This window comes from Sciurus carolinensis, chromosome 17 (genome assembly GCF_902686445.1).
Source record: "Sciurus carolinensis chromosome 17, mSciCar1.2, whole genome shotgun sequence".
Taxonomy (NCBI): Eukaryota; Metazoa; Chordata; class Mammalia; order Rodentia; family Sciuridae; genus Sciurus; species Sciurus carolinensis.
In genome coordinates, this window is record NC_062229.1 from 47,124,588 (window position 1) to 47,137,683 (window position 13,096).

At 40.5% G+C, this 13,096-nt stretch overlaps 2 protein-coding genes across 2 annotated transcripts in view; one reads left to right on the top strand and one right to left on the bottom strand.

Annotated features, from left to right (window-relative positions):
- Kat2b (lysine acetyltransferase 2B) overlaps positions 1-13,096 on the bottom strand; it is a 101,377-nt gene that overhangs the window by 61,883 nt on the left and 26,398 nt on the right. Inside the window, 1 exon segment of the mRNA XM_047531218.1 lies at positions 9,147-9,273. Within this exon segment, the coding sequence (XP_047387174.1) occupies positions 9,147-9,273 (127 nt within the window).
- On the top strand, positions 7,860-8,256 carry LOC124968902 (adenosine 5'-monophosphoramidase HINT1-like). Its single transcript, XM_047531726.1, is given in 2 exon segments — positions 7,860-8,021; positions 8,023-8,256. Coding segments are annotated over 2 exon segments (396 nt in total).

Here is a 13,096-nt window from a genome sequence, read left to right on the forward strand (position 1 = left end):
ACCAAAAAAAAAAAAAAAAAAAAGTTTCCTTTTCATAACATAGATATGGAATGGAAAAAAGAACAGTCTAAAAGTAAGAGCAGCAGTCCAATAGAAATATGAGAGCCACATCTAGAAATTTAAAAATAACCCACCAGTTATAAAAAAAAAAAAAAAAGATAAAAGAAAAACTTGGGGGATAGCTCAGTGGCAGAGCATTTCATTTACTTAGCATGTGCAAGGTCCTGGGATTAATTCCCAACACACACACACACACACACACACAAAGTCAAAACAATTAGACAAAAAAAAATGCACTTTACTAATGTATCATTCTGTCAGGTACTTGTCTAAAAACATTATTAATATGTTACACCTTTTTTTCATACTTAGTCTTCAAAATTGGTGTGCATTTTACACCTGAAGCACATTTGAATTTGAACTAGTCACAATTCAAGTACTCATTAGCCACGAATGGCCTTGTGGCTACAAGTACAGATTAAACGCCAAGAAAGGTCATCTGCAAATAAATGCAACCAGTGTCCCCTTTTCAGTAATACTGACTTCAGTGATTTCTCAATAAGGGAATAAACCAAATTATGTCAAATATATGCTAAATTAGAGAAAACGTCAGCCCTTAAGCACAGTTCAGCCCTCCAACAAGGGTGTACAATTAAAATTACATCAGATGAAACAGTACAACAGCTCCAAGGACCTTGTTCTCTCTACAAAGACTAGGAGGATAAGGGGATTCCCTCGCCAAAAATGAAAGAAAGGAATCACAGGGTGTGTGAGCCTCCAGATCCAAAACAGAGATAGAGAAAGTTTAAAGAACCCACAGAGAATGTGGAACAAGCCTGGTAGCCAAAACACAATGCAGACGATTGGGGATAGGCTTAGAGGGTTAGAGACATGAAGGATCTGCATGCTGAGCTGAAGACTGAACCTCACTAAGGATAATGGGCAACCCAGAGAGGTAAAACAGGAGAACTTGACCAGGTTCAATCACTACTTCCTGGGAATGCTGAGTATGCTGGAATAGAAATAGGAACTCCAGGAGCTACAGCAGATAGGGCCAAGGAATAATGAGGAAAAGCCTGAATTCAGGAAGGGTTGAAGGGATGTTGGAAGGAGACTTGACCAGGACTACGTGACCAGAGGAAGAGAGAAGTAAGATATCAAGTGAGCAGGACAGCTGTTCTCTAGATCCTGCTGTCCTGTTCTCACAACTCCCCATGAGGCTGAAACCTGCATCTACAAGACTGCATTAGCCAGTAGAGGACACCAAGCCAAGAGGAAAACGCTGACTTCCTTCAGGTAGCTCTGTCAGTGTGCCAGCTGAGCCCCGAGGAATACCATTTGTCATCTGCACAGCACATGTGTAAAGGGGAACTGAGAGGGATCAAGTGCTAGAGGTCTATGCAAATGTGGTGTGGCCAAAGAAAAAGTGTTGAGTTGTGGGATGTGGTGGCTCATGCCTGTAATGCCACCTACTCTGAGACAGGAGAAGCAAGGCCGAAGCAGAAAGAGCATAAGTTTGAGGTCAGCCTGGGAATCTTAGCAAGACCCAGTATCAAAATAAAAAAAATAAAAAAAGGCTAAAGATGTAGCTCAGTGGTACAGTGCCCTGGATTCAATAAGAAAGAAAGAAAGGGGGCGGGGGAGAAAAGATGAATAGAAAAGAAAATGTGTTGAGTCGAATAATCTGCCTAAATTACATAAATGTTTGAAATAGTTCATGAGAAAAATACTGACATTCTCTTTATACTGCTCAAGAAATCAGATATATGTTTAATCATTAAAGCTAGCTCCTTTCTACAGAAAGTTACAACTGTAAACAAGAGATAAACAGATAACTATAATAATAAGGAATTATTAATTCCCACATTGAAGGTAATGAAAAAAGAAGAGTTCTACATAAGCCAGGCGCAGTGGCACACGCCTGTCATCCCAGCCACTCAGGAGGCTGAGGAAGGAGGATCCCAAGTTCAAGACTAATCTCAGCAACTGTGTGAGGCCCTGAGGATTTAGCAAGACCATGTCTCAAAAAAAGGAAAAGAAAAAAAACGTAAAAAGTGGCGGGGATACTGGGGATGTGGCTCAGTGGTTAAGGGCCCGAGTTCAATCACAGGAGCAAAAAAAAAAAAAAAAAAAAATAGTAAAAATTATGCATAAAAGCTATATAAAAGTGGGAAGAGTGTAGCTCAGTGGTAAGCATGTGTCAGGCACACAAGAGGCCCCAGTTTCCATCCCAGCAGCAGAAGGGGGAAAAAAAAAAGAAAAAAACCTGTAAAAATTATCACTGGTTGAATTTAATCACCAGTTTGTTCTAGTTCAGTTCATTAACAATGGACTCCAAAAATAACAACAGAAATTCCAATGGTGTTTTGATCACATGGTTTGTTTCCTGCTTTCTTGGTCATAAAAACAGGTTCCTATTTAAATAAGCAATTCCAAATAACGAGGGTTTTGTTTGTTGGTTGGTTTTTAGTACTGGAGACTGAACCCAAGGGCACTTTACCACTGAGTTACATTCTCAGTCATTTTTATTTTTTGAGACAGGGTCTCCCTAAATTGCTGGGGCTGGCTTCAAACTTACAATCCTCCTGCCTCAGCCTCCCAAGTCACTAGGATTACAGGAATGCACCACTCTCCCTGGCTTAGAATTTTTATTAATATTAAAAATGAGGAGAAATGTTGGGCCTAATTGAAGTGCTCTGTTAGAATCCTTTGTCAATTTTTTTAAACTGAATTTGTATCAATCTGAAAATATCAAATAATTTCAGTGAATCCCCTAGAATAGTTCGTAATGCCAGTAGTTTATTCTAGACTACCATAGACTATAATTATTAATCCAGGTAGTTAGAGGCTATTGTATTATACTAGCAAATCTAGACCAACCACTTCATTCAGTAGATGATGATACTAAATTGCAAAAAGGCTGAGTGATATGCAACCTGTGGAGCCAAACCCAGAATTATTTCCTAATTGCCAATCGAAATTGCTTTGCACTTGATCAGACTCTCTTACTCGTGTGTCTTCCCCAGACACAGAGGAGTGTCAAATTATGGCAGGTCAGAGATGCCTGGGATGAAAGTAATTGTCCAAAATACTATGTAAAGCTGGGCGCAGTGGAACATGCCTGTAATCCCAGCAACTCTGGAGGCTGAGGCAGGAGGAACACAAGTTCAAAGACAGCCTCAGCAACTTGGCAAGGCCCTAAGCAACTTGCTGAGACCCTGTCTCAAAATACAAAATAAAAAGAAAAGTATAGAAATGTAGCTCAGTGATTAAGCACCCCCACCATTCAATCCCCAGAAGAAAAAAAAAGACACTATATAAAACCAGAAGTCACTGTCAAAAGAACATGTATGGCTGAGACAAAAAAGATACCCAAGGCTGGGGATGGGGATATAGCTCAATTGGTAAAGTGCTTGCCTCACATGTACAAGGCCCTGGGTTTGATCCCCAGCACCACATTAATTAATTAATTAATTTGTTAAAAAGATACCCAAGGCCTAATCAGCACACCAGATAATCTAGAATGTTTTGCTTCGACAAGTCCAAGAGCATTTCCTATTGACACATGTACGATTGGAGGGGTTTTTACTTTGTGGTGTTTTTTTGTTTTGTTTTGCACCAGGGACTGAACTCAGAAGTGCTTTACCACTGACCCACATCCCCAGACCTTTTATTTTACTTTGAGACAGGGTCTCACTAAGTTGCTTAGGGCCTCGCTAATTTGCTGAAGCTGGTCTCAAACTTGGCTATCCTCCTGCCTCAGCCTTTCAAGCTGCTGGGATTATAGATGTGTACCACCACACCCAGCATGAGTAGCGGTTTCTAAATTAACCATGCTGAAAAGTGACTGTGAAAGCAGAACAGTGTACACCAACTGAGATGTACTCAGGATTCAGGCTTGCACGATTCCTGACAAGATTCACCAGACCACAACCTCTACTTTCTTGGCAACAACTAAGAAGTGATCTATAGTTGGGCGTGGTGGTGCACATCTGCAAACCCAGCTGCCCAGGAGGTGGAGGCTGGAGGATCACAAGTTCAAGGTCAGCCCCAGCAATTTAGTGAGCTCCTGTCTCAAAAAGGGAGGTGGGGAGAGGGCTGGGGATGTAGCTCGATGGTAAAGGTTCCCTGGGTTCAATCCCCAGTACTGCAAAAGTAAAAATAAAAGAAGTAAGATAAGACAAAATGTCTGAAACTAGGGGGGAAAAAAACCCTCTAGCCAAAAATTAATAAATAAAGGAAACAGGGAGGAAGAGTTAGGTAAAACACAGTAGGCAAATGCTAATAATCATTAAAGCTGGTTGATAAGTAGAGGCAGTTTATTAAACTAGTCATTCTATCTTCATATGTGTTTTAGATTTTTCATAAAAGAGTATTTTTAAAGTAGGAAGTGGGGGGAATAATCTCTGAAAATGTTTCCTTACACTAAGAGTAATAAGTGAACTGTGGCATTTCAGCAATAACTCTAAGAGCACTTGAAAATGTGCAGACATTTCAGTGTAAAGAAAGGAGACTGGGGTTGGGGGTGTGGCTCAATGGTAGAGGATGTGCTTGGCATGTGCAAGGGCCTGAGGTTAAATCCCCAGCACATGAGCACACGCACACACACCCACACACACACTCAAACATTTTAAGAATAGAGGAAAACAATGAGGAAGAAGGAAGAAAGTGGGGAAAATATTTTTAATACCTACATCCAGTACCCTAATACCTATATTCAGTACCCCTGTTACCAACTCAACATATACCCTTCCAAACCTTTTCCTGATCATATATATTAAAATACACGTTTGTGGTAAAATATGAAAGAGACTTGGCTTTTTGTACCCTGTCCCTGTCAGAGAGCTAAATCCCTTGCATTTCCTTAGTGAGAGATGTGATCATAAGCCCATTTTAATCACATTGATCTTATCCTAATGAGGTGACTGAGGTGAGCCCAGAAGATAGAACACAATGAAAGACCAGTCATTATCAGGAAGCTGAGGCAGGAAGATCCCAAGTTCAAAGTCAAGCTTAGCAACTTAGCAAGGCCCTAAGCAACTTAGTGAGACCCTGTCTCATAATTTAAAAAAAAAAAAAAAAAAGGACTGGGGATGTGGCTCAGTGGTAGAGGGCTTATTTAGCATATACAAGGCCTTGGGTTCAATCCCTAGCACTAAAAAATAAATTAAATAAAAAAAATTAAAAGTTCATTGTTTTCTTTAAAATGCTATGCTTTCTAAACTAATAAAATGAGATTATCCTCATGAAGGATCAGTAGTGTTCTTGAAGCAGCACCCTGCAATTTGAGACAGGATCACCCTCTGTGTAGTTAATTCTAAAGGCAGAATTACATTTGGGTAGATGACAGGCACTATCCCTGAACCAGACAGTAACTGATTTGCTCATTGTTTTCAGTGTCTGGGAGCAACCAGTACCCTGGTTATGAAAACCTTTTTCTAGCCAGGCGCATGCCTGTAATCCCAGCAATTTGAGAGGCTGAGATAAGAAGATTGCAAGTTCAAAGCCAGCCTTGGCAATTTAGCAAGGCCCTAAGCAACTCAGTGAGACCCTGTCTCTAAATAAAATATATATACAAAAGAGCTGGGCTGGGGATGTGGTTCAGTGCTTAAGCGCCCCCTGGGTTCAATCCCTGGTACCAAAAAAAACAAAAAACAAAAACAAAAACAAAACTGTTTTTTTATTAGACAAGTTTACATCTGCTGTTTGAAGTAGAAGAATCCTGATAGTGTTGAAATATTGCTACCTAATAGTCATGTACCTAATAGTCTTTAGCTACCTAATAGTAGCTAATAGTCATGTATTTGTGTGCCAGGCACTCTTCTAAAAATTTTACCTGTGGCCAGGTACAGTGGCACATGCCTGTAATCCCAGTCACTCAGGAGGCTGAGGCAAGAAGATGACAAATTCAAGGATAGTCTCAGACACTTAACAAGGTCCTACGCAACTTGGTGAGATTCTGTCTCAAAAGGGCTGGAGATGTGGCTCAATGGTTAAGTGTCCCTGGGTTCAAACCCCAGCACCAAAAATATATAAAAGGTTTCCATCTGTTACATCATTTAATCCACAAGATGATCCTATGAGGTAGGTATGACCCATTTCACAGCTGAAAATACACAGATTCAGGCAGATTGAAGTAATGTGCCCTTACGGCTATTGGTTGAACAGCCAGAATTTTCACTCAGGGTGGTACATCCTATAATTTTGTCTTAAATTATAAAACTTGTAATCAAGCAGCCTTATGACTTGTTTTGTTTGCTGTTTGTTTTGTCAATGGTGCTGAGGATTCAACCCAGAGCCTTGCCCATGCTGGGCAAACCCTCTACTGAGCTATATCCACAGCCCCATGACCTGAATCTATGCTAATACTGTCTTTCCATGTGGGAAAGTAAAAATTTTTCATATTAAATTTTATAATAGCAGTTTCCATAATGCAACCAATTATCTTCTACTCTGGGATGTTTAGGTTGTTCACAGCATTTTAATATCATAAATAAGGCAAGAGTAACTGCTTTTCACTTTATTTGAGGGCACATCTTAATTTATATGTAGGATAAATTTCAGGCATGGATTTGCCAAGTCAAAGAACATGTATTTTTTTTCAATTCTTCATCTTGATTATATATTGGCAAATAAGGACATTTGTTTTCAAAGCTTGTTAAGAATATAAAAGAAAACAAAGTTGGCTGTTTTTTATGACACACTGTTTCTGCCTTCCGGCATTCATGTGTGTTTATAAGCACAGAAGGGAGACAATCTGCTCAGCTACAAAAGAAAGAAGATCTTGTTTTTAAATGTTAATTGATGTGAGATAATAGGATTTCCCAATCAATACCAAATACAGTTCAAGTCCAGGGTTTAAGAATTTCTTAAGTCCAGTTTTTTTTATTGCATATTTCCTGAGATGATACCAAATATCATTCACTCATGGACAGATTATAAAATCTGCGAATTATAAGATAGTTCTGTAACTTTTAGATTTTTCTTTTGTACTTGCTATTAAAAAAAAAAAAAAAAAAAAAAAAAACAAATCCAGGCTAGAGCTTGGACTAGAGTTACTAGGGGGCAAACAAGGTGGGAGGCTGAGGCAGGAGGATTGCTTGAACTCAAGAGTTTGAAGTGAGCCTGGCAACATAGCAAGACCCTGCCTCAAAAAAGAGTGAAAGAGAGTGAAAGAGATTTTAAAAAAGAAATTGGGTCTTACCTTTAGGACAATAGTACAATCAACACAATGGTGTAATTATGAGTGTGTTTATTTCTTTTGTGAGCTCTGTGTCCTCTATTTCCTTTTCCAGGAGTTACCCCCAGTGCCATGACTTCCTGAGAAGATCAGGCTACCTATTTTTTTGCTCTGCAAGTATTGAAATACACTCCAACTGAATACAAAATAAAACCTCAGACTCAACATAACACCATGCTATCCTTGGGGGTTGGCGCTGCACCATTTAGATCAGCGGGAAGCTGTCCAGATAATGAGGATAACAAAAGAAGCCACCTACTTATAAATAGCCAGATGGAAGGAGCAAGGACCTTAGTGCACATGTTCTGCCCAGAGCTATGTCCTTGTAATACCAAACAGGAAGTTGAATTTACAGTATTTGGGAGAATGGATAACTGAAGGTAGAAAAGAAGGAATAATGTCCCAAGACCCTTTGCAAAGTGGAATTTTAATATCCAGAATAATCTGAGTGCCCACTAATTTTTTTCTATTTGGGCTGGGGGTGTACCACCTCAGAGGTAAAGCCCGTGCCCAGCATGTGTGAGTAGCCAGGTTCAATTCCCCCACAACTCCAAAAGTTACCTACTCAAACAAAATATAATGTCAAAGCATTTTTTAGCAGAATGGGAGGGAGGCCGAGATGGCAGATGAGATCACCAAGACTCAGGTCACCCGGCCTGGGGACAACACCATCTTCAGGAATATCATCCGCAAGGAAATCTGGGTCAAAATCATTTCTGAAGATGACCAGTGTCTTGCCTTCCATGACATTTCCCCTCAAGCAACAACACATTTTTTTGTACTCCAACTGAGTGCAAATTAAAACCTCACATACAGTTCAGATTTCTGCAGCAGAAGATGATGATGAAAGTCTTCACGGACATTTAATGATTGTTGGCAAGAAATGTGCTGCTGATCCAGGCCAAAAGAATGGTTATCAAATGGTGGTAAATGAAGGTGCAGATGGGGGACAGTCTGTCTATCATGTTCATCTCCATGTTCTTAGAGGTCAGCAGATGAACTGGCCTCCCAATTAAGCAGGTATTGGGGAATAATTTTTCCCTTCTTTAGGCAATGATTATATTTGCAATTTTCAATATGTTAAACAGCATGCTTATTTTTGACTATGTCTGGACATATTGAAATAATTTTTAAAAAGTATACATAATAGAAGACATTGTTGCATGGTTAAAAAAATTTTTTTTAAATCCTACAGCTGGGGATGTACTTCAGCAATAGAGTGTGTGCTTAGCATATGAGAAACGCTGGGTTCAATCCCCAGTAACTCCTCTTCAAAAGAATTATCCTAAAACTAGTATTAGGACACAGAGTAACAGATTATCTGTCCTGTTGAGTAACTACAGCAAAGCTTATCTTGCCACACTGACAACGATTATCTTACAGAGACAGATAAAAAAGTTGAAAAGGAAAAGACAAGTAAACATTCAACAAGCACAATGAAGGGCAACCCTAATAAAGAAAGTACTAGGAAATACAGGAAACAAAGGTACATGCAGATAAAATGAAGCACCCTCTGAAAGTTCAGAGAATCAGAAAATAACCAGTTAGCTGAGGTTTCAACCCAGGGCTCACAGACCCTCAGGCCCCCCCATCAGAACGAATCAGGACATGTTACACATTATTTATTCTAAATAACTCAGTTGCCATGTTTCACATTATTTGGCAATCCTTCCGTGCAACCAGCTCATGCTGAAAGGGAGGAGAGACAAATAAGGAATCGATGCCAACAGTGCAGGGACTGTCTCTCCCAGGAAGCAAGCTCAGGAGACGAGAGAGACTCTTTTGTTGTTGGCCTCACAGAAGTCAAGAGCATTCAAGTTTGGTCAATCCACAGAATCCATTAAGTTAGGACTGTCAGGCAACAACGAAATTGCCAGTTTCAAACCTCAAAGATTTCAGAACTCACCTAGGGCATGGCTACAACTCCGGCAGGATTCCGTTAGACTGACAATGATTTGCTGCAGATCGGCTCTGGGCGGAGTGGGAGAGGGGTTGGGGTTTTTCCAGCCATTACATTTACAGGATTCCTCGGCCTAAAAGAGGAATAAAGAGAAAAACAAAACTCTGTCACAGGCAGTCATGGATTGACTGTTTTACATGAGAACAATGCACACTGGTTACATGACAGCTACCCCCTCACACAACTCACCCTCAGCTCTGGTCATTTTTCTACCTTTGCAAGAGAAACTCAAACAGAAAAAGGCAAAGGGAGTGCTTGCTTTGGGCATTTGGGGTTTGGTTGTGTTTTCTGCTGCCTGGCATCTACATGCTGCAGTTCAGATAGCTGACCCATACGCTGTGCCACCCTTGCCTCCAGTGGGTGTCCCTAGAGTGGTCTATTCCAAGAGAATCCAAAATTAAAGTTTTACAAAACAGGGCTGGGTGGGGGATGTAGCTCACTGAAAGAGCATTTGCTTAGCCGGTGTAAGACCCTGGATTCAATCACCAGCACCTCAAAAAAACAAAAACAAAAACTTAACAAAATAACAAGCCACACTGCTCAGATAACAATAGACACAGCTAGGACCTAAGCAAGATTGAGCCTTGCCAGCTCCAAGGTTCCAGCTCCAACTCAGCCCCACAAACCAGAAGAGAAACCCACAGACCTACAGAAGTTGTAATCCCAGTGAGAGGTGACGGGGTACACCTAGCTGAAGCCACAAGTGCCCCAAGCCTTTTATAGGCTCCCAAGTGTGGAAATGGAAGAGGTCATCATGGAGATGTGTAGCCTAAGGTTTCTAATTATGTGTATTTCCCAGGTTTCCTGTACTAGAACACGGTATTATCTCAGTAATACTTGATAGAAATCTTCAACTTTGTCCACATAAATTTCACACTTCTCTTTGTAAAAAACAATGAACATATCGGTGGCTGTGAAACCAGAAAATAAATTGTTAAAATGATGTAACACACATAGATTCATTCTAGGCCAAGGCCTCCTATATACACTATCCAATATGGTAGCCACTAGATATATGTGGCTACTGAGCACTTGAAATGTGGCTAATGCAAATTGAAATGTACTGCAGATGCAAAATACATATTACTTCTGAAGAGTAGTGCAAAAAGAAAAATGTAAACAAAACTTTTTTTTCCCCCAGTACTGGGAATTGAACTGAGGGACATTATACCACTGAGCTACATCCCAGACTTATGTGTGTTTGTATATATGTATTTATATATGTTCTAGGGATTGAATTCAGGGGCACTTTATCACTGAGCAACATCCAAAGCTTATGTATGTAGGTATGTACCAGGAATTGAACCTAGAAGCACTTTACCACTGAGCTACATCCTCAGCCCTTTTTTTTTTACTTTTTATTTTTCAGACAGGGTCTTGCTAAGTTGCTTGAGCCTCGCTAAATTATTGAGGCTAGCCTTGAATTATGATCCTCCTGCCTTAGCCTCCCAAACAGCTGGGATTACAGATGTGTGCCATCAGGCTTGGCTTACTGTTTATTTTAAGCCAGGTTCACTAACGGCCCAGGTTGGCTTTGAATTTATAATCCTCTTGCCTTAGCCTCCCTAGTCTCCTGAGTAGTTGGGAAACTGAAAATACAGACATGCGCCACTACACCTAGATATTAATTCTCACATAGGTTGCATGTTGAAATGGTATTATTTTAGACATACAGGGTTAAGTTAAAAAGATCATTAAAGATAATTTAATCTGTTGCTTGTTTTTTCTTTTTATCTTTTTAAATGTCATTTCAAGACCACTTAAAATTACACTTGTCGCATTTACATTCTATTGCACTCTTCTATGGAACCATGTGTATAGATATTTCTGATTGGGCTTTGGGTTCAATCTTTGGTTCTCTCAGAGGTCTTTGCTCTCCACATTGATCTCTTGTCCCCAACCCCCACATACCAGGTAGCTAAAGTTAACAAAAATCTTACTTTTAAAATTCTCTAAGTGACAGCTGCCTTGGTCTTATCCATAATATTTCCCAAGATAGAGACAGTCTCTGAAGTGTGTATAGATACAGAATAGGAAGAGAAGGAATCAGTTATTGGCAAGGTAAGAGGGGTCAGTGTAGAAGAAGGAAAGTTTGCTTTGAAACATGGGAAGAAAATCTGCTTTGAATATGAATTTTTCCCAGTAGGCCCAGTGGACCCTGTGAATTCAGCAAACCCGACCTGACTGCTTCTTCTGTTTTATCATGATGAGAATGGAAACAGCAGAACCAGAAGGACCTTATGTCAGCAAGCCCCAAAGCTACAACCCCCAGTGGGTACCAAGGGCCCCTCTTTTGGTCTGGGATCAAGAAGACCCAACTCTTCTCCCCACTGCTCTTTTACCAAGCTGAGCTCAGTCTTGAAATTCTCTGCAATAAACCACATACCCCCTAAGAGACTATAGGCTACAGGTCTCAGAGTGATGGCTCTTTTTTTTTTTTTTTTTTTTTTCTTTTTTAGTTGTCAATGGACCTTTATTTATTTTTATGTGGTGCTGAGAATCAAACTCGGCACCTCATACATGCCAGGCAAGCACTCTACCACTGAGCCCCAGCCCCAGAGTGTTGGCTCTTGGGGGTGCACTCACGTGAGTAAAGTGAAGGGTTGCCAGATATGTTGGTGCACACCTGTAATCCCAGCTATTTGGGAGGCTGAAGCAGGAGGATCGCAAGTTTAAGACCAGCCTGGGCAACTTAGCAAGACTCTGTCTCAAAATAAAATGGGACAGGGGGATATATAGTTCAGTAGTAGAGCAAACCTGGGTTCAATCCCCAGAATAGGGGAAGGGGTGACAGAATATACCATGTTAACATAAAAGTCATACATAACAACAAAAATAGCTCTCTACCTTCTCCCTATTTCCCCACCAGCAGGACATAAGTAGGAAGGACAGGAAGTTAATCAGAGACAACTCTTATCAGTCCAAAGATGGCACCAGAGGAATTTGCACAACAAATCTTACTAAAGGGGCTGAGGATAGCCCTCATTCACCATTAGACCTAACTGAAGTTCTGCCCCACCCAAATCTTGTTTATCTTTGAGGACAGGATGACTGAAGGCCAGAAGCCCCTCTTCAGGTAGGCTAGCCAAAACTAACTGGATCTAAGATGGTTGCCAGAGCAACTGCCAGCCTCTACCTTCATTATAATCCCATCTACATGCTAAATGGTACACTCCCAACACCATGACAGTTTACAATTGTCTTGACACCAATGAAAACCATAAAAGGAGCAAAAAGAGATGGCACTCAAGTTCCCAGAAAAATCTCCACCCATTCCAGAAAACACACGAATATTCCTCCCCTTTATTATCCCTCCTCCTCATTTCTTTTAACCTGCACCTATGACCTCTCAATCCCCAAGGATGGAGATGTTGACTTCGTTTATTCTTTGGCCAAGAATAAACCTTCATTCTCTGCTCAGAGTTACAGTTTGCTCAATGGTTCCACAATTCCAAGAGGGAACAAGGACCCAGCTGTGAGGTCAAAATTGGGAACATGCTGGGCGCAATGGGTGCAAGCCTGTGATCCCAGGAGCTCAGGAGGCTGAGGCAGGAGGATCTCGAGTTCAAGGTCAGCCTGGGCAACTTCATGAGACTCTAAGCAATTTAGCAAGACCCTATCTCAAAATAGAAAATAAAAAGAGTACTGGGTTCAATCCCTAGTACCAAAAAGAAAAGAAAAAGAAAGACAAGTGATTGCTAAACAGTCCCCCCAAAATAATTAAATATGGTTGGTCAAACCAAGAAGAAAAAAAAATAATACTAGTCAAAACCCTTCAGATTTGAAGAACTGCACTTCTAGCCAAAGAACCATGACGTGTTACTGATTCATTCCACAATATTTATTGAAGGCCTACTATGAGCCAGGTACTTTTGCTAGATGGTGTTTAAGAAATA